At 52.3% G+C, this 26,152-nt stretch overlaps 1 protein-coding gene across 11 annotated transcripts in view; it reads right to left on the bottom strand.

Moving 5' to 3' along the window:
* The window catches only part of RGS3 (regulator of G protein signaling 3), a 132,277-nt gene that overhangs the window by 85,886 nt on the left and 20,239 nt on the right, over positions 1-26,152 (bottom strand). For 6 of the 11 annotated variants that reach the window (XM_070251161.1, XM_070251162.1, XM_070251160.1 and 3 more), the window contains 7 exons: positions 19,155-19,205; positions 17,275-17,333; positions 16,150-16,244; positions 15,083-15,151; positions 7,175-7,235; positions 5,942-6,032; positions 5,228-5,283 (listed from right to left, as the gene is read on the bottom strand). In XM_070251161.1, the coding sequence (XP_070107262.1) occupies positions 5,228-5,283; positions 5,942-6,032; positions 7,175-7,235; positions 15,083-15,151; positions 16,150-16,244; positions 17,275-17,333; positions 19,155-19,205 (482 nt within the window). Of the gene's footprint in view, positions 1-2,430; positions 2,872-5,227; positions 5,284-5,941; positions 6,033-7,174; positions 7,236-11,045; positions 12,097-15,082; positions 15,152-16,149; positions 16,346-17,274; positions 17,334-19,154; positions 19,206-26,152 lie in introns of those variants that run through there. The other 5 variants (XM_023628694.2, XM_070251163.1, XM_023628698.2 and 2 more) reach the window with 5 other exon arrangements.

The raw sequence follows: 26,152 nt of genomic DNA, 5'->3' as shown, positions 1-26,152 counted from the left end.
GAAACCTGACAGACAAGGGGAAGGGGGAGGGGGCAGGAAAATACCCCGTTCCCATAAGAATTCTGGGAAAACACACAGCTAAGACAGGAAGAGAAAAAAATGGAAAGAAAGAAAGAAAAACAAACTCTAGGGTGAGCGCGGCAAGTCCAGGCTGAGGCTGAGGGAAGAGGTCAGGAGCCTGGTCCACCCCGTGCGACCAGCAGGCACTTCAGGAGGCCCCACAACCCCACCCTCAAGCCAAGCAGAAGCTGGGACTCCAAACCTTGCCGGCACTTCCCCAATCCTTCCCCACCAAGGGCCACAGCCTCTCCTGCCCGGGCGCCGGCTCTGGAAACAGGTCCCAGCACCCATGGGCCAAGGGCCAAGAGTTTGGGGATGAGTCCCAGAGTGAATCTAGAGAGAACAGCTTCCCTGACACCCTGATCCCCTCATCCAGGTAGGAGTGGACTGGAAGCCCCTCACCTTCCTGGGCACCAGCCTAAGAAGAGCCAGCCCAGACAGCAGTCCAACCCAGCTGGCGGCCAGGAAGGAGGGAAGCGGAGAGGGTGTCGGGAAGCAAGCTCCTCTCCTGGCTCAGTGTGAGGGGGCTGCGACTGCGTGAAGGAAGCAGAATTCACTCTGTCCGTCGTGAGCACTAACCACGTCGAGGGGACAGTGTCCAAAGAACCGGACCATGGTTGCAGCCCGGAGGGGAATGCAGGGCTAGTTTTAGCTGCCCATTACACAGAGAAGGAAACTGAGGCCCCAAGTGAGTAAGTGGCAGCCCCTTGCTCTCAGTCCTCCTCTCTGACCTTGGGCCTTGGGGTCAGGAGGGGAGGGGAGCAGCCCTGCCCTGACTTGGGGACCTCAGTGGCTCCTGGCAGAGGCCCTCCTTCCTGGGGGTGACTCTTGCTCTTTCCTGTTCAGGGCAGGAACTGCCACTGCTCCCAGATCTCACCCGTGCCCTCATCTCACTTCTGCCCTCCAGCCTGGTTTCTGATGCTCTGTCATGCCAGACCTCAATCTCCCACTGCCTCCACTTACTGAATACTTCCGACAGGTACATACGGGCTCTGTGCCAGACACTCTATCCACAGCACTCCATCGACTCTCCCAGGATCATCACTGGACATTATCATCCCTATTCCACAGACAGGGAGACTGAGGCTCAGGGAGGTCATGTCGTGCTCAAGAGCCGCAGCTGAAGAAAGGCAGAGCAGGATTGGAGCCCAGGTCGGCTAAAAGCTGGTGCTCACAACCCGGCGCTGGTTTCTAGCACAGGATCCGCCTTGAACTTGAGCCCCAGAGCCCCAGGCCCAGCCTGCACTCATGCCTGGCCCTACTCTAACTGCCAGGGTGCCCTGGTCTTCTGGCCCGTAGTCCCAAGGTGACCAAGGACTTCACCTCCAATCCAGTACCCTCTCCGCCTCACCACTCGGCCACCCAGTTGCTGGTGTCGCAGGGGCGCTCTGCCCAGTTCCAGGAGGGTGAGGTGGGCAGAGCAGGGCCACGCAGGGTGGGACCATGCAGGGTGGGAGTTGAGAACTCAGGGGACAGGAGGCAAACTAGGCGGGTCCCTCAGCAGCAGGGCCACGGAGCAGGAAGCCCCCCTGGGCATCTATCTCCCTGGGACCTAAGGCCATCCAAAGGAGTCAGGACTCAGATTCCAGTCTGGTCATTAAAACACAGAGGGAGTTTTCTATATTTTAAAAAGCAGAACCATTCCTGAGCTCCCTTCCAGCTCGTCCCTTCCAGAATCTGGACACGGCTTGCCTTCATCCTCCGTGACCCCAGGTCTCTTTTTACAAGAAAAAATACCCATCACAGTTCCAGAAGAGGCTCAGGGGCTAATGAGCCATCACTCCCACTCTGCCCTACACCCTGAGATGGACGGCTGAGAGGTCAGACCCTCTCGGTGAAGCTGGGCTTCAGAATCAGAGGGTTTGGGGACTGCCTCACAGCATCACGGCTAAGGGGAGGAAAACCATGCATGTGTACATTACACAGAAACATGCTCTCTCACACACAAGCAAAAACACTCATGATCACTTACACACACGCAGGACGGACACTGCCGTCCCATCGGAAGTAGGGAAAGTTAGCAAAAGACACAAACCCAGCTGCTCAGCAACCTAGCCATTTTCAATTGCAGGCTTGGGATACTTTTGGTAAGTTACGCTCCCCCGAAATAAAAATAACAGAAAATCCACTGAACAACCTCACCCAGGATACTACCCAGTCAGCGGTTAGGACAATGTAGCCCTGGGCAGGGGTAAAGGCTGGACCTCGGGTCCTGCTCCTGCCTCTATCCTCCCCTGAGAGCAAAATGACCCTGCAAGGAGCAGGAGGGGGCAAGGAGGGCCTGTGGGAGAGAAGCCCTGCTTGGGGAAGCCCCCATCCCCGACCCCCCAGTGACACCCACGAACCCCCCCCATGGGGCCAAGCACCCACCTGGCGGTAGCGGCGCTCCGAGCACACCTTGCAGAGCCCATTGAAGCGGTTCATGGCTGCGGGTCCTGCCTCGGCTGCCGCCCCATGAAAGCCCAGCTCTCCCCCCAGCAGTGGGAGCCCGCACTGCGCCCCGTCAGCCTGGCATGACCGCCCTGGGAAGCCCGCCCCGCAGAAGAATGGCAGGAAATCACCTCTCACCTCCCCAGGCCCTGTCTGTGCTGTGTGCCGCTGCACGATAAGCCCGAAGGCTTCCTGAAACCTCCGAATGACAAGGAAGAGGGAGAGTTTTATATTAAAATTCCTGTCAACTAGTTAGTATTCCCCCGGCCCCTGGCGGGGAGAGGGCGCCTTTGTTCTGGCTGCATTCTCCGCCAGGGGCCACTTGGTGATTCCAATGTTCTCACAAACAGCCCTGGCTGGAGGGGAACCCAGGCAGAAAACACTGCTGCTCGGTAACAACACCGCCTCCCCCTGCAAATCCCAGCGTCCCCGGGAGCAAATCCAGGGGACGAACCCAGCCTAAAAATCCACCGACGCCTTGGGGGTTGTACCCATAGACATTCCATCTCAAGACACAGGAACAAAACATTTGGAGTCTGAGGACCTGCCTGCCACTCAGAAGCTACTTAAAGTCAGTTTCCTTATGCATGTACGTGGGTTGCTTTAAGGGGCTGATGATAAACCGAGAAGCGATTTCCAAAGACCAGATGATCCAGCCCCCTCCTTCTACCGATGAAGAAGCAGGGGTCTGGAGTAGATAACGTCACACAGCAGGGAGGGTGGAGCTGGGACCAGAACTCAGGTCTTGTTCCCTGCTGTGTAGAGCAGTACCTGGTGAGCCAAGCCCCCTTACACCCACCTTGGAGTCCCTGGGGAAACCCACCCAGCCACTCACATCCTTGATGCCAGAGAGTGTCCCTTGGTACAGCCCAGCTTTGGTTGCATGACAATGGGCAGGTCACCCAGGTTGTGTCTGCATCTCCCCATGTGCATGATGGGAGAGTTGAACAGGTGACCTCTGGGGGCTCTCCCCCTGCTCTAACCAAGCCTCTGACGATCCCCCCGCTTCACTGAGTCCCACGGACACCTCTGAGTGCACAAGCCCTGGAAAACCGTGTGCGCCTCAGAACAAGGGCCCCAGGGTCAGGGCCCGGGTGCAGAATCCAGCACAAAGCAGGACTTTCTCAGGCCACCTAGGAAGCTGCGGTGTTGATGTCTACATAATTCCCACAAGTCACCAGCGAGGCCCCCTGCTCACTGTCCTCTCTGTGCTCAGCAAGGACAGGGAGGGAGAAAGGTCTTCGCAGCTCGCCCACTGAGGCTAGAGGAAAGCTTTGAAATTCCTAAGGAAGCCCCAGAAAGCAGAGACCTGGCAAGTTTCTCTAATCCTGTGCTCTCCGATATGGTAGTGACTAGACACATGCGCAGGGTCACTTTAAATTAGTTAAAATTAGGGGCTGGCCCCGTGGCCGAGTGGTTAAGTTCGCGCACTCCGCTGCAGGCGGCCCAGTGTTTCGTTGGTTCGAATCCTGGGCGCGGACATGGCACTGCTCATCAGACCACGCTGAGGCAGCGTCCCACATGCCACAACTAGAAGGACCCACAACGAAGAATATACAACTATGTACTGGGGGGCTTTGGGGAGAAAAAGGAAAAAAATAAAATCTTTAAAAAAAAAATTAGTTAAAATTAAATAAAATTTAAAATTCAGGTCCTCGGTCACACCAGCCACATTTCAAGTGCTCAGGAGCCACAGGTGGCTGGTGGCTCCCATACTGGACAGCACAGCTGGAGGCTGTCCTCTCCACGAGGGCAGGACCCTTTATCGTTCATGGCTATATCCTAGCACCCAGGGCCTGGCCCATGCGGATGTCCAATCAATAGTTAATGAATGAATGAGTGAGGGAATGAATGGTGTCAATGAAAGCGAAAATGTTTCACAGATTCCAATGCACCTAAACGTTAGATATTGTCGTGGAAAATACCAGCATCCTATCTTCTCAAGGAGCCCACAGGCAGGACATAGCACAGGGCACTTAAGAGGTGGCCAGACGGGCTTCAGACCCTGCCTCTACTTGCTGGCTGTGTGGCCACAGGGAGTGACCTAACATCTCTGAACCTTACACATCCCCCTCATCTGTGAGATGGGGGAGGAACGACCACCTCAGAGGTGGCAGTGAGGACAAAATTCAGTAACAACAGCACTGGGCACAGAGCAGCCACTCAGTCACTGCCAGTCTGCTTCTCCCGCTCTTAGTTGTGACAGAAAACATAGCTCACCTGCCAGGTCCTGCAGAGAGGGAAGGAATTGGGGGCAATTCTCCAAAATCCCCAGGTGAAGGTTCCCCTCTAGATTTAAAACCGTGATGGAGTGAGAACCCATCGGTCTCGGGTTCAGATTCATGGGTGCTCCCTGGCACCACACGGGCCTCACCCGAGCAGGTAATTCGGACACAGAGCCAGGGGAAGCAAGGGTCCATGGAGGCCTGTGGGAAAGGGAGGACTCGGCTTCCAGAGACTGAAAGTCAGCAAGACCCAGACTCTTCCATTTCCAGGGGCCAGAGCCTGGCTCTCTCCCCACCCCTGCCTGAGCATGAGTAACCGGAAAAAGCACGAGAAATAATCCCTTAAAAACGCACAACTTGATGAGTTTCCAAGTGCCAAGGGAACCTGAGTTGCAGGCACGAAATGCTGCCCTGTTGAGGGGTCTCCTGGGCCGAGCGGCTGACCAGGAGCTGCTCAGAGCCAGAGCAGAGCGCAGGTCCACTCTGTCCTGCCCAGGCTTGTCCTCACCTACCTTGAGTTTCTCCCCGTTCTCAGCGTGCCCACCTCCTGGCATTCGCAGCAGTGGGTCTGAAAGGTGACAGAGCAGAGTCAGAAGGTTTCTGCAGGCATGTAACGGTCTGTTCCACAGACCACCCAGAGGACAAGGCTAGGGTGCCAGGCCCATGTGGCTGCCCAGGTCACTCCTGGCCTCCGGGATGTGGGGATGCCCAAGCTCGGGGCAGGCAGGCAGTGGCTCAGGAATCAGGCCTGAGGGCGAGGAGGACAGAGCAGACGGGGATGCGAAATCCAAGCCTCAGGACTCGCAGCAGGGCCCACACACCCTGTCCACAGAGGTGGGCGCCCCAAGGTCAGCAGGGCAGCCTGGGGGGATCCTGAGACCACGGAGCCTCGGAGGGGCCCAGCAGGAAGCTCCTGAAGCCCAGCCCTCCATGAGCTAGGGGTGGGGGGAGCTGAACCACGTGGGGTCAACCCTCTCCAAGGAAAGTCCAGCCACTTAAACAAAGGTGTTGTGAGCAAGAGGCTGCCTGCAGCCTGCATTCTAGCAGGTGCATGTGAGAAGTCCCTGGACCCTTGGCCTGATTGCAGCCTAAGGTGACAGGTGCCACAAAACACAGGGGCGATAATACTACGCAGGAAGCGCGGCTGGTGGGAAGCCATTGGTGGGGGAGGTGGGGGGTTGCAGAGCAGCATGTCCGGGCAGAAGCTGAAGCTGGTGTGCACGCACCTCTCAGGGGCCGCAGTCGCCGCCGGGCCACCTTCAGGTGCTTGGTCCTGCCCAGGTCCTCCCCAAGAAGGTAGTACCAGCCGCTGATCTCCTGTCACAAGAGAAGGTGTGACATGCTCAGAGGAGGCAGAGGGCACAGGTCAGGCCACCACCAACCCCCCTCAAAAAGCAGCAGCTGGCAAGCCTCCCTCAGGAACAGCCTCTCTGCGGAGACAGACACACCAGCCTCCCTGCCCCAAAGGGAGCTGCCATGCCTGCACCTCCAGGAAGCCCTCCATGATGCTCTGGCAGAGCTGGTCCTCCCCTCTCATTCCCGCAGCCTCCCGTCCCCAGAGGACAACCAGCTACTGGCATGCCTGCCTCCCCCACTAGGCTGTGTGCAGACTCTGTGATAAACCCAGCACTGCACCTGGTATACAGCAGGAGCCCAATAAATTTGTCGACAGAACAAAGGGAGGGAGTGAGGGAGGGATAGAAAGCACAAAAAGTAGGCATCCTGAGGCTCCTGAGCAGTCCCCAGTGGGGAACATCTCCCAAGAGGGAATGAAGCTGAGGCTGCAGTCAAGACAAGGTATTTGGGACCCACATGCAGGATAAAAGGTATCTCTATGGCCTGGCAACTCCATGCAGCAGGCCACCAGCACATCTCCAGGGATGTGTAAAAGGAGCATGTCCCTCCCCTGCTCCATAGCCTCCAGTTTGGGGGTGCAGCTCTGGGTAGAGATGGATAAGGCACCAGCTACCCAGAGGAAGGGGCCTCTAGATCCCAGAGTCCTCGCCCAGCCTGAGGGAAAGCCCCATAGAGGATGCTCGCTTCATCCCTGAGCACCTGCAAGGCCCAGAAACATGAGCCTGGTGGAGAACGTAGAGAGGACTCCTGGAGCAGACCAGGAGAGCAGCTGGCCCTCCTCCTCCAGGGCCGGCCCAGGAGTGCTCCAAGCTCCAAGGGACCTGCCAGTGTCCTCAATGACAGACACCAGACCCAGAGCCTCCTGGGAGGACTTGGGGCCTACCAACTGCTCTCTGACAGGAATGAACCAAGATGGGGACTCAAACCCTTGGTCACAGAGGTGACAAGAACACAGTATTGTTATGCAGGTCACAGGGCATCTGTCTCAGTGGGCATCATCTCACAGGCAGAAGTCCTGCCCAAGGGCTTCCAGACAAAGGCCCCTGCCTGTCCCAGCCTTGGCCTAGTGGGATGGCCCTTCCGGAACCTTCTGTAGGACCCACCTTGTCCGGAGTCAGGAGGGACTTTACCCCGAAGCTCATGCAGCCGATGAGTCCACTCTGTCTGGAAGAACAACAGAGGTTTGAGTCGGCACCTCGTCACTGGACCACACCGGGAGGTCGACCATCAAGTGTGACACGGGTCGGCTGGACGCACTGCGTCATCTCATTTGATCCTTCCAACTCTGTGGCCTAGGACAAGATCCTTCCAACTTCTCTCCATTTCACAGAGGAAAAAACTGAGGCTCAGAGCTGGTCCCCTTCCTGAGGTCACAGGCCTAGTCAGTAGTAGTGTCTCATGGGCACGCCCTCCACCAACCACAGAAGCTCAGTGCTACCTCGCAGGTTTTAACTGTTCTGGTGCTGGGTAGATCTGAAGAGCTGGTCCCCACAGGGAATTTCAGCTCCCACATCTGTTGGTGATGCTCAGCCGAGGAGAAAAGTTATGGGACCTCAAGCTCAAGAAGGTTGGCTGGGGTTCGGGCAGGACCTGGGGGGTTCTCAGACAGTTTCAGATTAAGGTCCAAACCAACACAAAAATCACTGAGACCGACCTGACCTGGCTGCCAGCTGAGCAAGTGGCATGAGTCACTGCCAGACCTCGTGGATGTCACCCTGTGGCAATAGCCTGAGTTCAGTTGGGTGCTTCTTGGCTAAGAGTGATTCAAAATTCCTGAATCACAAAATTTCCTATCCATCATCGAGTCAACGCCCAACATTCAGAGACTCATTGATACCTGGCAGCTTTCAATAATGATGGCATAGACTAATGTTAATGAGATGCAAAAAGTAATCTCACTACTGTGAGAGAAAAGGGAGTTTACAAATCTGTGGTTTAATGAGAAAGATGCCCACAAAAATGTTAACAACGGTTGTTAACGCGAAAGACACAATTTCATTGTTAATATGAAAATAGTAACAACAGTTGTATCTGGTAGGTGGGATTAGAGGCGTTTTTGTTTTCTTCTTTGGGTTTTCCATGTTTTCAAATTTTCACAGGGAACGAGAACTACTTTTGTAATATAAAATGGTATAAATGTATTTGAAAGTACTTCTGTTCTATCGCGTCTTTATCTTAACACTAGAGTTGCGTTTTTGCTTTTTCTGTTCTCTTCTCTCTCAGCGCATCCCCAACTAAGACCCCTTCGGAGGATGGTTTAATAGCTATTAATAAGAAACAACGTGGTATTTAGACTGGAGCATAACCCTGATGGTGGACTTTAATTTCTCAGGGACCCACAGAGATGAGGGATTTGGCTCATTCTGCAGAAGGCACAACATCAAAGGCAAAGACTGCATGGGCACTCGACTCCCCAGAGATGTGCCTCCCTGGAACTTGGTCTAGGGGGCCCTGAGCGAGGCCAGTGGCTCCAGGCCGGGGTGCACACAGAAGCCCCTGAAGAGCATGTCCAAGTCCTGTGCCCCAGAGCCCACTCCCAGGGATCCAGACCCAGTAGGTCCAAGACGGGGTCCAGGCATGCATGTCTGGACAAAGCTGTCGAGGAGTCCTGCAGGGCACCCGCCCATGCCTGCCCCAGTCAAGGAGCAGTGGTCTAGAAGGGGTCTATAAATACATCTTGTTTGGATGCTGCAGTAAGAGTGGCAGTTTACCACCTGACAGTCTTAAGCAAAGCAAGACTGGCTCCTCGCAGGCAGCCAACCCAAGTGAGGGGCGGGATGCAGGACCCTCAGAACTGGCGCACCTGGCCGTGCCTCCCCAGCTACTCTCACTCTGCTGCTCCGGCCGGCTCTCTCTCCCTGTCCCCACTTCCTGTAGCCTGGGCTCCAACCACTGCCCCCTCCTCACTGCCCCCTCCCATCACAGAAGGCCATATTAATAATCTACCCAGAGAGAACAGTATGGTCACCCCAGTGAAGCGACCCTTCCACATCCACCTTTCCAGCCCATCATTGAAAACAAATGCTCCTCCCCACTGGGAAGTGGCCAAGTCAGCACTAAGGGAGGGGCAGTGACTACCACAAGCGGCAGCCACTGATCTGAGCCGCCATTCCAGGAAAGCCTTGTCAAGACTGTGCCCAAGTCCTCACCACCGATTTGACTTTGTTTGTCAACCCAGCTGGGATCCAGGTGCCCACCCCGCCTGGCTCTGCGGTTTTCTTTCGCCCCGGGTATGGCTGTAACTCTAAGTCTCCAGGCAGGATGCTTCAGCTCTAACAAAGGTTGCCTCTCCCTGCTCCTGAGTAAGTGGAGCTCTCATTCCCTGGTACTTAGAGAATGCTAAATGTTTCATAGCCTCCAGCGAGCTTTGCTTCCTGCTAACGGGCCTCCGATGATTTCATGATAATTCAGGCAGAGTAAATCGTCACAATTAACGTCTACAAGCAGGAACCTCTCTCTAAGTGTTCTTCGATTAGCTACTTCCTAAGCCTGCTTTTGAAAAATCTTTAGAGGAAGAAAGACTTCTTTTAGATGCACCCTGAGTACATGACAATATACCGGTCAGCTTACAAACTCGGGAACCAGTGCTCACCTCAGAGACTGTCTGAAATTTCTCTAGGCAGAAAGTTCCAGGGGTCAAGTCTTGGTTACTTCTGAGTGCCGAACCCTGAGCTCAGGGCCTGGGGCACTCATTGAAGGCTTGATAAACGGATGAATCCATCATGCCCGTGGCCGGCAGGCACTGGGCAAGGAGCCGCAGCATTAAGGAAACAGACAGGCACGTGGGAATTTAAATAGCAGCTCAAGACAGCAATACAAGAGATGTCACCAGACAGGGCAAGACTGACAGATGAACAGGGCAGGCAACAAATGCTGAAAGCTCGGGGAAGCAAGAGGCAGTTTAGGGCTGAGATGCTCGAAGAAGGCCTAAAGAGTTAAGCCAGAGAGAATGGAAGGAAGAGCATTTCAGGCAGTGGGAACAGCCAGTACAAAGGCTCAGAGGTAAGGCGTCATGGAACACTCATGCGGAATAGCACTTGGCTCAGCCTCCTTTTGAGTATAGGGTTACGAGACCCACTGCCACACGAAAATGCATTATTTTGAGGGAATGCGCTTTAGTTCTCTGTCTCGGGGCCCTTAAACTATTTCTGTTACAGGATTACACCATCTAATCTCAGTTTATTCTTAATTTGATGGCTTCAATTGAGGACATATTTTTCCATTCCTTTTTTCTTTCCTTAGGCTCAGTCCCCATCTCTGACCACAAGCTTTCTAATGCTATGGCACTACACTTGGCACTGAGGTTCTGTTTATGAAAGAGATTAGAGAGGACACTTAGGGTGCCCAGCACAGTAGGTGACACATGGCAAGCAGACTCTCCATACAGGTAGGAACGATTAGCATAAAAGATTATGTTCTTCAAACATATGTGAGTGTGTTTCTTTTTTTTTCTAACTTGGCGTGTAACATTACAATTCTCTCTAAGATTGTTCTCTGGCCACAAGTCCTGAAAACACTGTGATTGATACTAGAAGCTTCAACCTGGATTACACTATATCATCCAAAAAAGTTTTTAAATAGCTCAGTTCCACAGTCAATGATATTGAGGTACGATTAATTTTTAAGCATGATAAGGGCATTGTAGTTGGTTTTTTAAAGCTATCTTTCAGAGATATATTATAGATGAGAATATTATAGATGAGATGAGATGATGTCTGGAATTTGCTCTAAAATAATCCACTGGAGGAGGGGAAAGTGGGGCAGGGGCATCAATGAAATAAGATTGGCCACATACGGATAATTGATGAATTATCTAGGCTGAGTATATGAGGGTTTATTACATGATATTTTCTACCTTTGTATATGTTTGAAAATGTCTAAAAACTCATAGAACCTGAAAGCTGAAAGAACTCTCAAAGAACACTGCATTTTACAGACGAGGAAACTGAGGCGCAGAGTGGGGAAGGGACTCACCCACGGCCTCAGAGTGACTGGGAGCGAAGCCACAATCCACTGCGCTGCAGCTCTCCTCCGCTCCCACTGTGATCACCAGGACGAGCTGAAGTCGTCCAGCCCTTCCAGAACCATCTTGTTTCTCTAATACAAGGTCACAGCCATCACGGGAAGGATCCGGAGAACTCGTGAAACACATGCTTCTCTTTTATCTTCCATCACCTTCAAAATGCAACTGCCACATACTCAGCCGGATGATTCATATAAAACTACATGATAAATGCTATGGGAAGCAGTCCGAGGCCTGACGAACAAATATACTGACGCAGAAAGCGTATGGCTTTGGAGTCATTATCACCTGTGTGAGCCAGCCAAGTGTACCATAATGTGGTTACGGGTGCACAGATTTGGTGTCAGACTGCCTGGATTTGCATCTGGTTTTCACCAAATCCTAGCTGTGTGACCTCAGGCAAGTTACTTAACCTCTCTGTGCCTCTGTTTCGTCACCTGTAAAACAGCAACAATAATAATATCTACCTTGTATAGTGTGGTGAGGATTAAATTAGATAATGCACGGAATGTGCTGAGATTGATGTCCACACACAGTAAGTGCTTAATAAATACAAGCTGTTAAATAACCTCAGGCAAGTTCTTTAGCCTTCATAAGCCTCAGTGTCGCTCAGAGAGGGATAATAATAATTCCTACCTCTGGGGTTGTTGTAAGGATTAAATGAGATAATGTATGTAAGGTGCTTGGCACAGAGACGAGTTCAATAAAGGTTTGTTTCCTTCCTTCCGTAATTGTCCTTCACGTTGCTAAGTTGAATGTCCGTCCTTCAGAGAAGCACAATTTGATTTGAGCGCGTCCAGCAGAGCAGAAGTTTCCTGCCATGGCTCCATCTGCCTCCTCCGGCTCAGAGGCCTCCTCGTTCAGGGACCGACCAAAACTACGCCTCCCGTCGGCTGAGCCCGTCTCTGTGGCACTGGCAGCGTGGGCAGGGTCATCTGTTCCCAAAGCAGGTCTGTGTGAGGCCGCTCTGTCCCTCTCGAGCTTTGGGTCAGGACTGTGACCACGAGTTCCACTGTGTTTTGTTTAATAAGGACTCTCACTTTCCCAAAATAGGCAACAAGTGGAGACACTGCCTCTGTCACGCTGCCTGGCTGGTGCTGACTCACTTTCCCCAGCCTCACTCTCCTTTCCAAAACCCGGGAGCTGCCTCGCTGGCGGCTTCTCCAGCAGCCCTCTGCCCGGCCCGGCTCGCCTGGTCTCCGGGGAGGGCGGAGGGCGGTGGAAGGAACAGCAGCTCCCCCAGCTTGGCCTCTGCCCCATAGCGCCTGCTCCACTCCTCGCCTCCACCCGTGGGCTCACCACACGTCCTCCTGTCTCTCTGACACTCCTCCTCTGTCCCCTTCAGGGCTCTCCCTTCCTGTGCCCATCTCTCCAAAGACGGTATCCTGACCCTTGGTCCTTGGCCTTCACTGTCTTCCTGAGCAGGTCTCCCCTGCGCAGAATTTCCTCCTCGGTGGTCAGGGCTCCCACATCCCTCTCTCTCCTGAGCTCCAGGTCAGCGAAGGCAACCCTCCCACACAGCTGTCACCAGCTGCTCTCCAGGCACCTCCACCTCACCGTGTCCAAAGCTGGTTCCCCTTCCCTCCCGTACACTCTGGCTTAGCTGGGAACCCCACGCACTCCCCAAGAGTTATCTGGACTTCTCCCACTGCACCCACAGCCCAATCACCACTAAGTACTATTGATTTAACCTCCTAAAGATGTCCTGGGCCTGGTTCTCTCTTCTCTATCCCTAAACCATCTCTCTCACGGACCACGAGCATCTCCTAGTTCCTCCCTGACCTTCCAGAGACCTGCCCGAATGACAGATCTGGAATACACATCTGTCATTCCCCTGCTCGACACCCTCCAGTATCTCCCCATTGGCAGATTCCCAAACACCAAGCCGGCTCCATGAGGTTCACCCCGAGGACTTGTGTAAATGCAGATTCCCAGGCCCTGCCCATGAAGATCCAGATTGACCCAATCTGATGTGGCACCTGGGAACCTGCGTGCCTCACAAGCATCCCAGGTGACTCTGATGCCCACCCAGGACTGAGAACCATTGGCCCTTAGGAGAAAACCCGCACTCCAGAGAAAACCCACAGGACCACCCGAGCTGTCTTACGCCAAGCTCTTCATCTTATCTCAGCCCCTGCTTTGTAGTTGACCCTCCAGCATCACCGAAGAGTCTGCAGGTCCCTCCCCTTGTCTGCCCTACCCTCTGCACTCTGCTGGTTCTTTCTTCTGTTCTTTTCCACCAGGAGGCAGCACTGTATGGTGTTGAGAGTGACCACTCTGGGGTCTAACTGCCTGGGCTCCCGTCCTGGCTCTATGTTCACTGGCTGCGTGACTTTGGGCAAGTGACTCTCTTTCTTAGCTTCAGTTTCCTCTTCTGAAAACTTAAGACAAAAACATACTCCTCTTAGAGGTGTTTTAAAAACTAAATGAGATGATGGACTGCTCACCCCTGGCCTGTGGACAACACGCAATAAATGGTTGCTCTTGTGATCAACGTGATGTCCTCCTCTTCACCCACACCCTCAAGTCTCTATCAGTGATCCTCTGGAGAGCCAGATAGTCTCTGAGGGACCCCAGGTGTCCATAGCACCTATAACAAGTTGCCACATTGGTACCCAGGAAATGGCAGCTCAGTGAATGAGGTCTATAGTACCCAAAGCCCATGATAAAAAGTGGATGCTCCATTAAAAAGGAAATCCTTCATTATCAAGGTAGAATAAGGCTCAACTTTAAAAAGCATACTAGCTATAAAATTGAGGGTACTAAAAAGCACCAAAGCCAAAAATATTTTCTGGGTCTAAGCTGGCGAGTTGAGCTGCGTTTCACTCACCTAGGCGCTTCTGCGGTCACCACTTGGTTCTATGATTGCTCGACAAATGTTACTGGCCACAGGCCCTCCCAGATTTCTTGGGCTGCACCAGCCGAATGAGCTCCTGCTGCTGCCAGCCGGCCACGGCCATCAGTCAAGTGCCCTCAGCCCCCTTCCTCAGCAGCCAAGGCCCACCCTCACCTCCCCAGCATGCCTCCCCTGCTCTGTACTGGCCACCATCACTAATGACCACATCTGGCCTCCCACGTCCTAGGCTGCCTGCCAGATCAGCCTCTTTGAATTCTCCTACACAACCCTTCTGCACCTCCTAAACCGGCCTCCTCGTGGCAGCCTGAGTCCCCCATGCACATTCCTGCCTCCTTGCCTCTGCTCATGCTGTGCCGCAGCCTGGAACGCCCTTTCCAAACTTCTCTCCTTGTCTTAGTCTTCATCTCGGCCCCAAGTTCAAAATCCCTGTTTTTGCATGAAGCCTTCCTTGATCACGTCAGCCCACGATGAACTCTCCCCCTTCCCTCTTACTGTCCTATTACTTATTTCATTCTTTTATTCATTCAACCAATATTCACTTAACATCTACGTGCTAGGCACTGGGTAGGTGGTAACTAAGAGAGAAATGAGCCCATTTTTGTTTGTTTGTTTTGTTGTTGTTTGTGTTCTGAGGAAGATTGGCCCTGAGCTAACCTCTGTGCCAATCTTCCTCTATTTTATGTGGGATGCCACCAGATCATGGCTTGACGAGCAGTGCTAGGTCCATGCCCAGGATCTGAACCTGCAAACCCTGGGCCGTGGAAGCAGATCGCGTGAACTTAACCACTACACCACCAGGCCAGCCCTGAAATGGGCCCATTTTCCATGGAGCTTCTATTCCTGTGGAACTGAGCCTGCGCGTGTTGTTACTGTAATTTGTCACCCTGCCGTGCCCGGTGTTCCCTCCTAAAAGGAGAGCAGGATCCCGTGCAGGCTGGTTGGCATCCCCGACTGGCCACCAAATGCACTCAGCAAACGCACCTCGGTGACACGGGGACCTCGGGGGGCAGGGTGGCAGCCTCTCAAATTCAGTGTTGCCACTACCACACATTTACCCAGCAAGCACTGACTGAGCCCCTGCCGTGTGCTGGCCGCCTGGCTGCCACCCACGAGCTCAGCAGCTCCCCTCACCTGGAGTCACCTGCCCCATTGCACACAGTGACCAGAAGGCGCTTCTGTTCATCTTCCTCTTGGACAGGGCTGCAAAGCAAGCCAGACGGTCAGAGTGTTAGTCAGGCTGAGCCCCAGGCCGGACCCACGGCGTCCGTCATAATTACAAAATTTGGAAATAACCTAAACATCCAGCCATAAGGAGCTGCTTAAATAAACTGGAGCACAAATAGCGTGGGAGGTGAGTATTTACACGCATAAAAGAGTTTACATTACATTGTTGAGGACAAAAAGGAGGTTACCACCCAATATAGAACAGTTCCATTTTTGTAAACACACACACAGACATACACACCCACACAAATTCGAGATCTAAAAAGAAAGAAAACCAGGCGTGTCCATGAGTAGTAGGGCTGCCGGTGTTTTTTCTTCTTTTTGCTTATCTCGATTTTGTCTTTTTCTACAATAAGCAAAATTATCTTGAGTCTTAAGAAAAAAAACCAAAATATTATTAACTTTCACTAATAGGAAAATACAAAATGTCCATTACCTTCCCATTGGTCCCAGAGTTCAGGGATGAGGGAAAGAAATAATAATAACAACAAAACAATAATAGCTAACCCTCTGTGTTATGCTGTCTCATTTACACCTCAGCTCTCTGAGGCTGGTCCTTATTATTAGCCCCATCCTACAAATAAGGAAGCCGGGGCTCAGAGAGCTCAGCAAGTTTGAAAAGGGAGGAGGCAGGTGGGAAGCCAAAACATCCTTCAGCTTGGAAAATTCCTCCTGCTGAAGCAGGCAGCTTGGCCCGGACACAGTGGGAAAGCGCCTGCTCCACAGGGGCTGCCAGCCTCAGGCTGGGCACTGTCGTTTTGAGAACCAGCCAAGTGCTCCCTTATCACTGCGGACCTCGCTGCCGGGCCAGGCGCCAGGGATGCAAGGACACAAGTGGATGAGAAAACAAAGCCATCCTTTAGAAGTCACTGCGTTTCTGCTTAGATCTCGTTCTAGATTTGGCAAGCAGGTCTGTTTCCAGATAAACGCTCCTTCCCTCTCCCCTCAAGGGCTCGGCTGCCCCGGACTCTTACAAGAAGAAGTGCTCCTGGAAGACTGGGTCTCTGCAGCCTGGAATGGTCTGCGTCTTCTGACGGCGTATTCGATTATCTTCGGGGATCAAAGAAATCTTGAATTGGAGAAAAGCGTTAGCTGCTCTTGGGGCCATGGAATCACCTGACGCTGCCCATCTCCAAGACAAAGGCTTCCCCGGGGCTCCTTCAAAGCAGCCTTGGCAGAGGACAGAGTGGAGTCCTCAGTCAGACACTGGGAAAGAATGGGGAGCCCCGGGCTGGGTGGCGGCACAGGGCACCATAGTGGGGGGTTCCAAGAAGGCAGCCACAGGCCCAGCCAGAGATGGGGTACAACTTGACCATCTCTGCTCTTCCTCCAAGCGGAGAAGTTTCTCTCAAAGCACAAGGCCTCCTTTCTTCTAAGTTCCCAGCAGCTGCTGAGGGCTCCCTTCACAAGAGGCTCCAGGGCCGCCTCTGCCAAGGCCCCCGACCCACGCTCGCACCCTCGTGCCTCAGGCTCCTGCCCTGCTCCTGACCTTGCCCACAGGGGCCTTTGACCAGCCTGGGGGCTTCGGGAAGAAGGCAGAGGGGTACACTGGGGCCTGCACCTGGCATCCTGGATGCCACACTGTGGGAGGCACCCGGCCTTTGGCTCTGGCTGGAAGTAGGGCCCCCGCCTCATGGGGCCTCTGTCTTCACTGCAAGGGCCCCACTCAGATGGATCTCTCAGCTCTCAGAGACACTCCCCCCACTCTACCTGCCCACCCTGCCTCTAGATTTTGGCAGGGGATGGGTGAAGATTTTGCTTTTCATGAGTAGGCCTGGGACTGCCCAGGGATTTCTGCCATCCACAGGCCACTGTGCCTACCTCTGTGGATGATCAAGATCACCCATAAGATTCCAGCTCTTGCAGGAAGCCCTAGGGACCAAGCCAGGCTGAGGGAAGGGGTCTATCCTAGCCTGGGGCCTCTTCATGGGCCTAATCCTAATAAATGCCTACTGACCAAATGATGAGGCAGCAGCTGCCACCTCAAATGGCCCCAGGCCCACATTTGTGCTGGGACCTTGGGACTCAGTCCAGTGATGTGGTCCCTCACCACCCCCCATCGCACCCATACCCACTCCCACCTCCAGCTCACCACATACCTTCACATAGGGATCACAGATGCCAGGCTCTCTGCTCACCAGGCCTTTGCCTTCTATGACTAAACAGAGAATTAAAATGTTGGGGTGGGTGGGAAGGATCATTACCAGGCCCTTAATCTGCATAACAACCCTTGGATATTAACCCCTCTCAGGTCCCACCATCTCCCTCACTCAGAAAGCACCGTCACCAAGGCATGATAAGGAGCATTCAATTCCCTGAATGTTACAGCTGGTGGAGAATGTAAAATGTATTGAGTCCAACCCTTCATCCAATGGGAGATGAGGCTATGAGGGGAGCCCACAGTCAGCAAGAAACTTGCCCAAAGTCACACATCAATGGAACAACAGAGCCGGGTTTAGATGTCTCTTGACTCCCAGTCCAGTGCTCCTTCCACCACACAAGACTGCCTCCTGGGATGGAGGGGCCAAGCTGGAGGACTTACCCTGCACAGAGAGCTGCGCCGTGGGCAAAAGCTTGGCTTCCAGAAGCAGACAGACCCAAGCAGGGATCCCAGCCCCACCACTTACCAGCCATGTGAGCCACAGCAAGCTGCTTCACCTCTCCGAGACTGAATTTGCCACTTTTTAATGGGTTAGCCATAATAATGGGTTATGATGATAATAATACCCACTTCCCGTGTCGCTGTGTTGGTTAAACGAAATAATGTGTCTAAAGGGCTCAGTAGACTGCCTGACAAATAGTAACTGCTCGGCAAAAGTTTGCTAAAGAAAAAAATGACACATAAAGGCTAGGGATAGGTTCAGGTGGGGTGCAGCTCTGGTCATGAAAACAAGCCCGTTTGCCCGAGGTCTACAGAACTCAGAAGCTGATTTCAGAAGCCAAGCCTCTTTTCTATTTTCCTTTACGTCCAGTTCTGATTGAGCACAAGGGCTTGGCTCAGACGGAGCTCCCGGAGTCGGAGGTGTGAGGCTGGGCAGTCAAAGGAAGGAGTGGGAACAGGCTGGAAGGGATGAAGGGCCTGCGCCTGGGGTGAAGCCAAAGCAAACTGTGCAGGACAAATGGCGTGGTGAAGCCAAGACGCATTTTGCAAAAACTGTTTGCACAGCTGGAGTCTGGCTCTGGCGGGCAAAGAACCCCGCTCTGCTGGTCCTTGGGAACTTCACCTTGGGTCCCTCAAAGCCAGGACCGGAGGCCCCCAGGCGCCTGCTGGTCTGCTCTGCCCGGTATCCTAGTTACTGTTCGACGCGCATCCTCCCCTTCGAGGGCAGGTTCTGGAGGGCAGGACCCAGGCCTGATGCGCCCCCACCCAGTCTCCCTGGCCCAAGTGGAGGTGAGGAGTACGTGGCCCTTCCCTCCCTGCATGCCCAGCGTGGTGGGGAAGAAAGAGCCTGTGTGGCCCAGGGTGACACATGTAGTCAGGGCTGTGATGAGACACAGAGAAGGAAGTGACAAACTCAGCCCAGGCAGGTGGGTCTGGGGGTGATTCCTGGAGGGGAAAACACAAGGCAAAATGAGCCTTCCTTCCTGAGTCTTAATGATGATGAAGGGAGGCTGGTTTCTTACAAAATCAGAGGGAGGGAGAGTTATTTTTCAAAAGGAGTTCAAAAAGAAGGCTGGCTATTCCAGACATAAGGAACAGGGCGTGTAAAGGCACAGAGGCAGGAGCCAGTATGATGCATTCAAGAGGGGTGCACATAACGGGACAGAATGGAGGGGAGGGCGCTTTTAGCAGCAGAGCCAGAGAGGCTGGAGGGCTAGGCAGGGCCTGCTAGGCCAAACAGAAGAGTCCAGGAAATGGGAGCCAGGACAGAAGCTCGGTAACTATTTGTGTGCTGGATGGAAGGCTGAACACATGGACAAATGGGCAGGTGAAGTGTAAAACCCTCTGGATGTCCGAGAGGACCCGCCCCATACTCACTGTGGAGCAGCAGAACCCGGTCCTGGGCATCAATCGCCAGCTTCAGCTGACCTAAGGAAACAATAACAGAAACAGCTTCACCTCGTCTCCTTGTTGGAGTCATGGTGTCGGGAGTGCTCTTTTGTTCCTGTGAAGGGATTCCAAGATTCATACAGTCTCTGGCTTGGAAGGGAGCTCTGAAGCCATCTAGTTCAGCCTCCTCATCACATCAGGAGTCCCTTCTGCAATACCTTCACCACTGGTTTTCCAGTCTAGGCTTTTACCCCTCTGGGGATGGGGAGCTCACTACTTTACAAGGCAGCCCACGTTGATGCTGGAGACCTCTCACTGTTGGACAGTCAGAAAAGTTGTTGCACCCACATCATGGCGAGCCTAGATTGGAGAGTTAAGGATCCTGGGCCTCGGTCAGGAGTCCATAGTGGGTGGGGGGTCAGTCAGCCAAGGCCCTCCAACCATGACAGACAACTGGCTGTGTTCTGGGAAGGCGATAACAACACAAGGACATGGGACAAATGAGTTTGGAGAAAAGCAAAAGAAAAAAGGCCAGCTGCAGGCAGAGAGATCCTTCAAGGTCAAGGCTATCACCCCTAACCCTTCCACTGAATCCTGACCTCCTTAGAAAAGCTAAGGAGGTTTTCTATGACCTTGGCACATGCTGCTCAAAGTGTGGTCCAAGAACCAGCAGCATCAGAAGCATCTGGACAATAGTTAGAAATTCAGACTCTCAGGCCCCACCCCAGGGCTACTGAATCAGAATTTGCCATTTAACAAGATGCCCCGGGGAGCACATGCACATTAATGGATGAGAAGCCCCGACTACAGCACACCGAGCATGTCTCTAAGCCTGGAAAGGCCCTCTTAAGCAAGACACAAAATGCCGTGGCCACAAGGGAAAAGACAGATAAATCTGACTCCATAAGATCTTTTAAATGTCTGTTACAATTAAAGATATCATAAACAAAGTTATGAGACAACACAATAAAAAAACAGGCAGAGGACATTGAATTGACAAGACAAAATGGCCAATAAACATACGAAAAGACGCTCAACCTCATGGAGATCTGAGAGAAGCAAACTGACAATAAAATACCGTTTCCCACCCATGTGATCAGAAGATAATCTAAAAGATAATGTCAAACATTGGCAAAGATGTAGGAAAACAGATACTCTCATACCCTGTTGGAGGTAGCGTAAATGGAGGGTAATTTCTGGCAATATCTGTTAGAATTTAAATGTGCATACCCTTGGACCTAGCAATTCTACCTCCAGGTAACTATCACAGACAAAAACTCATGTGTGAGCAAAGGCTGGCGCTACAGCAAGGTGCAAAATTGGAAACACCTGAAATGCCCATCAATATGAAAATGGCTAAGTGAACCATCTAGAGCTGTGCCACGGAATAGTGTGGGCTGTCACAAAGAAGGGGGAGATCTCTATGTCCGGGCATAGGAACATGACTGAGACAAGTTTTTAAGTGCAACAAGCAAATCGCCAAATGATACATACGGTATATATTTTTCTCTGTGTGTGTGTGTGTTCTGAAAAGACGCGAAATTAAAAGGAGTGACCACCTTTAGGGAAGAGACTGGGAATTGGAGGGAGGGAAGTCGAGAGGAATTTCTATCTACCCCTATTGCAATTGTTTCAACAATACAAATATACCTGTGAGTTCTAGCACTTTTATAATTAAAAATAAACTAAAGAGGAAACAAAGAAAGAAGAGAAGAGGAGAGAGAAAGAGAGGATAGAAGAGAGAAAAGGAGGAAGAGAAGAAGGGAAGAAGAGAAGGAGGAGAGACGAGGGGAAACTTAAGATTATAGAAGGTTCAGGGCTGGAAAGCAGGTGAACAATGAGGGGCTGGATGAGGTTTTTCCCCTGGCTCCCTATTTTTGTTTTTTTTTAAAGATACAATATAAAAACAAAATCAAACACCAGGTCATCCTCACAGACACCCAACGGGCCTGCAGCATGGGCAGAGGAGAGGACCACACTCCTCCTCCTCAATGACGTGTTGAAAAACCTCTCAATCCAACAGATTCCTCCTAGAACCTCAAGACGCCGCTGAACTCAATCCACCCAGCAGACACACATTGGGCAGGCAAGGCAGGCAGGGCGGGACCTCCCAGCCTGCAGCGACCCTACACATCAACCAGAGAGCTTCTGCATCTGCTCCATCCATGACAACCCTGTCTAGCAGTCATCCGCCTCTGCTTGATCACCTCCAGTGACAGGGAGCTCACTTCCTGCAATGGGAGCCCTTTCCCTTTTGAGATAGCTCTGATTGTTCAATGCTCCAACTTTATTGAAGCAAAAGTGGCCCCTCAGTAACTTTCACTAAATGGATCTCATTCTGCAGTCTCTGGGCTCTCTCCTCTGGACCAAAGTCTAAAGTCCTTCCATCGCTCCTCATGGCACACCGTTCCTGATGACATCCCTCCCCATCTCAACTGTTCATCTCTGGACATGCCCCATGAATTGGGATGGTGGCTGGGCCCTGGGCTTTGTTGCTGGCTGGAGGAAGGGCAGGCAGGCAGGGTTCAGAGAACAGAAAGGAAGGAAGCTCTGCATCTCATAACTCCGCAGCAGTCCACCAACCACTGCGACCTGGCAACCATCTGCTCCATGCACCTAGGGGAGTTTAAGCTACAGCCCCAAGCAATTCAGGCTCCAGCAAACCCTGGTCCAGCTCTTCACCCATCAGAAATCCCTGCCATTCTCCTGCCCAGGACACCGATCTCAGAAGCCCGAAGGCAGGTTCCGGTTCCAGCCCAGACTCCCCTCCTGTCTCAGAGCCAGAGCGTCCAGGGCTGGGAGGTGGTGCTAATAATAGGTGTTATCGTGCTCTGCGAGGTGTGTTGGGATCAGATAACGCTGGAGAGGGAGGAGGTCCCGGGATGAAAGACGCCAGGAGAATACGCAGTATTATTAGCTCAAGGTCTGAGCAATTACCACTTTGGGGCTCCCTAGAGCTGAGAAATCTCCTACAAAACTGTGCCCAGCCCAGTGAAGGGTGGGAGGGGGAGGGTGGAAACAAGACAAACAGCAGTCATGGATCGGATCTCATCAAACCAAGGCATCTATGTTTAACACAAAACATTTTTTCTGAAACTATTCCCAGTGCAAAGCCAGCTCTGGCCCAAACACATTTAGCTTCCCAAAGCCATGGAAACCACTGCGCTGCACAACAGTATCACCTACCAACGGCCCCTTCCCAGAAACCAGGGTGCAGAAACCTCTCAATGCAAATGGTCACTAATGCCACTTGACAAACATCTGCTGGACACCTGTACGTGGCTGAGCGATGGGCAGATCTGAACAGCCTGGTGCCTACCCACAGGGAACTCATGGCCCAGTGGCTAGCATGGGGGCATGGGCAAGGCCAAGGGTGGAGCTGGAGCGGAGGATGGGCCTGGGAAGAAGACTGACTCGGAGATCAGATGAGTCTGCACAGCTCCAAGCAGCTCCCCTTCCAGGCCCTGCCAAGCAGGTCTCCTGGGAGGGCCAGGGTGCCCTATACCCTGTTACAGCAGAGAAACCAAACCAGACCAGGCTCCAGGCCCCCAGTGCAGGACACACCCCACCCCGGCATATCCTAGGGCTCACAGATGAGGGCAAGATGAAGAATGAGACCCTTCCCTCAGCCATGCCTGTCCCCTCTGTCCTCTTCCCTTCCATCAAATGTCTGAGGCTCCTGAAGGCATCTTGCCCACCTCCTCATTTGGTAGCTGGAACAGTCATGCCCAGAGCTGGAAGGTGACTTGAGCGCAGAGTGACCAGGGCAGGCAGAGCTGGAACTGGAGACCAGAACTCTGCCCCGGCTCCAGCACACTTTCCTGTGTACCAAGCCGGTGTTCTAGAACACTCACAGCCCTCTGATATGTACCACTGCATCTGCCAATGAGCCCTGGGGTTCAGGAGCAGGCAGCATCAGACACAGGACAAGGTGCAGCAGCTTTGCTTGAGAAGCCAAGAGGACGCCAAGAGAGGGCAGCTCCAAGAAATGTCCCCAAGTCTAGAGAAATAAGCCAGCAGGTGAAGGGGCAGTCAGGCGAATCCCTGGGGCCTTCAGGTGGGCCAAGTACCAGCAAATCAGGCCCCTCACAAGCCTCCCAACCTTGGGTCTTGTCCACACCCCACTTTCTCCCCAGGCTCAGGGTGTGGCCAATGAGAGTGCTATGTTCAGGCTAAGGGGCCTGAAGTCAACCTCATCAGGGTGTTCAGAGGCCCGGGAGAAGGCATGTCCCCGTTCCCATGGTGCTGCAGTTGGGCACCAACTCTGTGTGCAAAGTGTTGCAGTGATGGGTGCCCAGAGAGGCTGCAGGAGGGCACCAGGGAGCCAGGGCCCAGAGGCAAAGGGAGAACAGACAGGGCCCCATACGGCAGGAAAAATACTGAATGAGAGGGAGCTTCCAAAAGTGCAGAGAAGGCAATGAACCCACATTCTGCCGGGCACAGGACTTGGGGGTTCAGGGGCGCTGTGCAAAAAAGGGCATGGAAGCTAAAGAACTTCAGTCTGGCAGGAAGATGAAGGGGCTCTCAGGACACAGGCAGCAAGGGACAAACTCAGAAAACGAAGCAAGGAGATAGGGGCCGCACACCACTGCTGGATTCAGGGTCAGCAGGATTGTGTCCTAGAGGGAGCCCACGGCACTCAGGGGTGTGCAGAGAATACAGCTGGGAGGGACCTGCCTGGCTAGCACAAAGCTGCAGCCATCGCCAAACCCCATTCACCCCAAAAGCAATTCCCCACTTAAGAACGGTCACGTATGGAAAGCCACTGGAAGGGGGATGATATTGGGACAAAGGTACACAGCAGGTCAGGTCTACACAGAGCCCAGCCAGCCACTACCACTCACAGACTTTCCCTCCATTTGTGGGGACAAGTCTGTACCTTAAGCCGTGTGTGCAGGAGGGCAGGAGGGAGGAGCCTAGCCAGCCGCCAGGCAGCCCCTCTCTCTGTGGTCCCCGGCTGCCTCACCCACACAGCAGGCCGCTTAAGGCTCAGAGAGGGTTATGCGTGTTTGCCAATTTCACTTTCTGCCCTCTAAGGGAGAAATGGGAGGCTGCCGCGGTGCTGGGAACTGGGAGCCACACAGCTCTGGGATGGAGCCCTGGAGAATTTCAAGTGTCTGTTGTTTGGAAGGGGGAGAATCTTGAGTTCCATTCGGAGGAGCAGCCCTGGCCAGTGACGGTGCCCGCTGGCAGGAGGGGGACCTGCAGAGCTAAAGTGAGCAGGGGCTGCTGCGGAGGGATGGAAATTACGATGGGTCCATCCCACCCCTTTCATCTGACGCTCTGCTTCCTGTGAAACCCGTGATGAATGTGGGCTCCCAAGCCGTCTTTCCTTCCAGGAGTAGATTGCTCTGGCCAGCATAAGTCAGCTAACATCTTGACTGCAACCCCCCTGAAAGATGGAACAAAATGCACCCAGCTAAGCCATTCCCAAATTCCTGACTCACAGAAATCAGAAGGGAGATAATAAATGTTTGTTTTGGTTTGGTTTTGCTAAGGAAGATTCACCCTGAGCTAACATCTATGCCAATCCTCCTCTATTTTGTAGGTGAGATGTCACCACAGCATGGCTTGATGAGCTGTGTGTAGGTCCGTGCCCGGGATCCAAACCCATGAACCGAGGCGGCTGAAGCGGAGTGTGTGAACTCACCACCAGGCCATGGGGCCAGCCCCCTGGTTTTTTAAGCCAACAGATATTGGGATAATTTGTTATGAAGCAATAGATAACTAATACATACCCATACTGCCTCTAGAGTTGGGTGACATAAATCTGATCTCAATTCTGAGACAATTTTTCAATTTTAAAAATTAAGAAAACATAGCTCTAAGGCAAATCAGTGTATTATGACTAAGGAAACAGAAGACTTCCCATTTTTGAGGTTCTTGATTTTCTTAATAAAGAATTTTGATAGATTCAAACCACATTCATTACTACTAAACTGCAAAATCTAGCATTGTCCCACATTACCCAAGGACAACTGAGCACATTCACGAAAATGCTTCACCTGCAGAGCAGACGTGTTTCTTTTACACACATTTGTTACAACACTATAGTATATAGAAATTCACATTACTCTGCCTTTTACTATTTTCCTTTAGGTTTTATTGTAATGATTTTTTTTAAACCACATACATAAAGTCATAATTTTAATTCCAAAATTCTCAATTTTACCACATTTGCTTCTCCATATCCTTGTCTTATGTCATATTACAGACTTTTTCTCCATGGTTAAACATGTTATTTTATAATGATGAGCGTCTGTTATGTGCTCGCTGATGGCTTTAAGCCATACAATGGAGTCCATCATTTATTTTCATTATGTTTTACCTGTATTATTTTTTCACTATCAAATAAAGTTTTCCAGCAGAACAAGTTTAATATGGAAAACCCCAGAGAAGAAGCATGGAACTATGAGCAAAGCACGGGTTCTGGAGTCACTAAGACCTGGTTTGGATCCTGGTTCCACAGCCAATGGTCCTTAATCACTACATTGTCAGTTTCCTCACATGTACAATGGGAAGAAGAATAGAGTTCTAATAGGGCCGTTGTAAAACTGAGAACTAATACATGTGAAGCATCATTCACATAGAAGGCATTCCCACTGAAGTGACGAAAGGAAGGGAGGGAGGGAAGGAGGGAGGAAGGAAGAAAACAACTCAGAAAAATTGGAAAACATATGTGGGGAACTCCTATTTCTGGGTTGACAGACCCACGGCGGAAATCTAGAAAAGCTAGGTGAAAATATTTAGAAGCAGCTTCTTGGAGATGTAACAAGACAGAGAGGAACTATGACGCAGGATCTGGGGGGATGGATGTCCATTAAATTACATTTAATGTTTTTCTGAGCTAATTTTCTCCTAGGGGTGTTTTCAAATGCCAGAGGTGACTGAAAGGCTGGGAGGCTGAGCAGAGTTTCTGTCTGCCTCTTCGGGCTAGAGGAACAGGAGGTGGAGACCAAGCCCTGCCGAGAAGTGGGGTCCTCCAA

The sequence above is a fragment of the Equus caballus genome, chromosome 25, assembly GCF_041296265.1.
Source record: "Equus caballus isolate H_3958 breed thoroughbred chromosome 25, TB-T2T, whole genome shotgun sequence".
Lineage (NCBI taxonomy): Eukaryota > Metazoa > Chordata > Mammalia > Perissodactyla > Equidae > Equus > Equus caballus.
The sequence above is the reverse complement of the archived record's forward strand: the minus strand, read 5'-3'. Positions and strand labels throughout refer to the sequence as shown.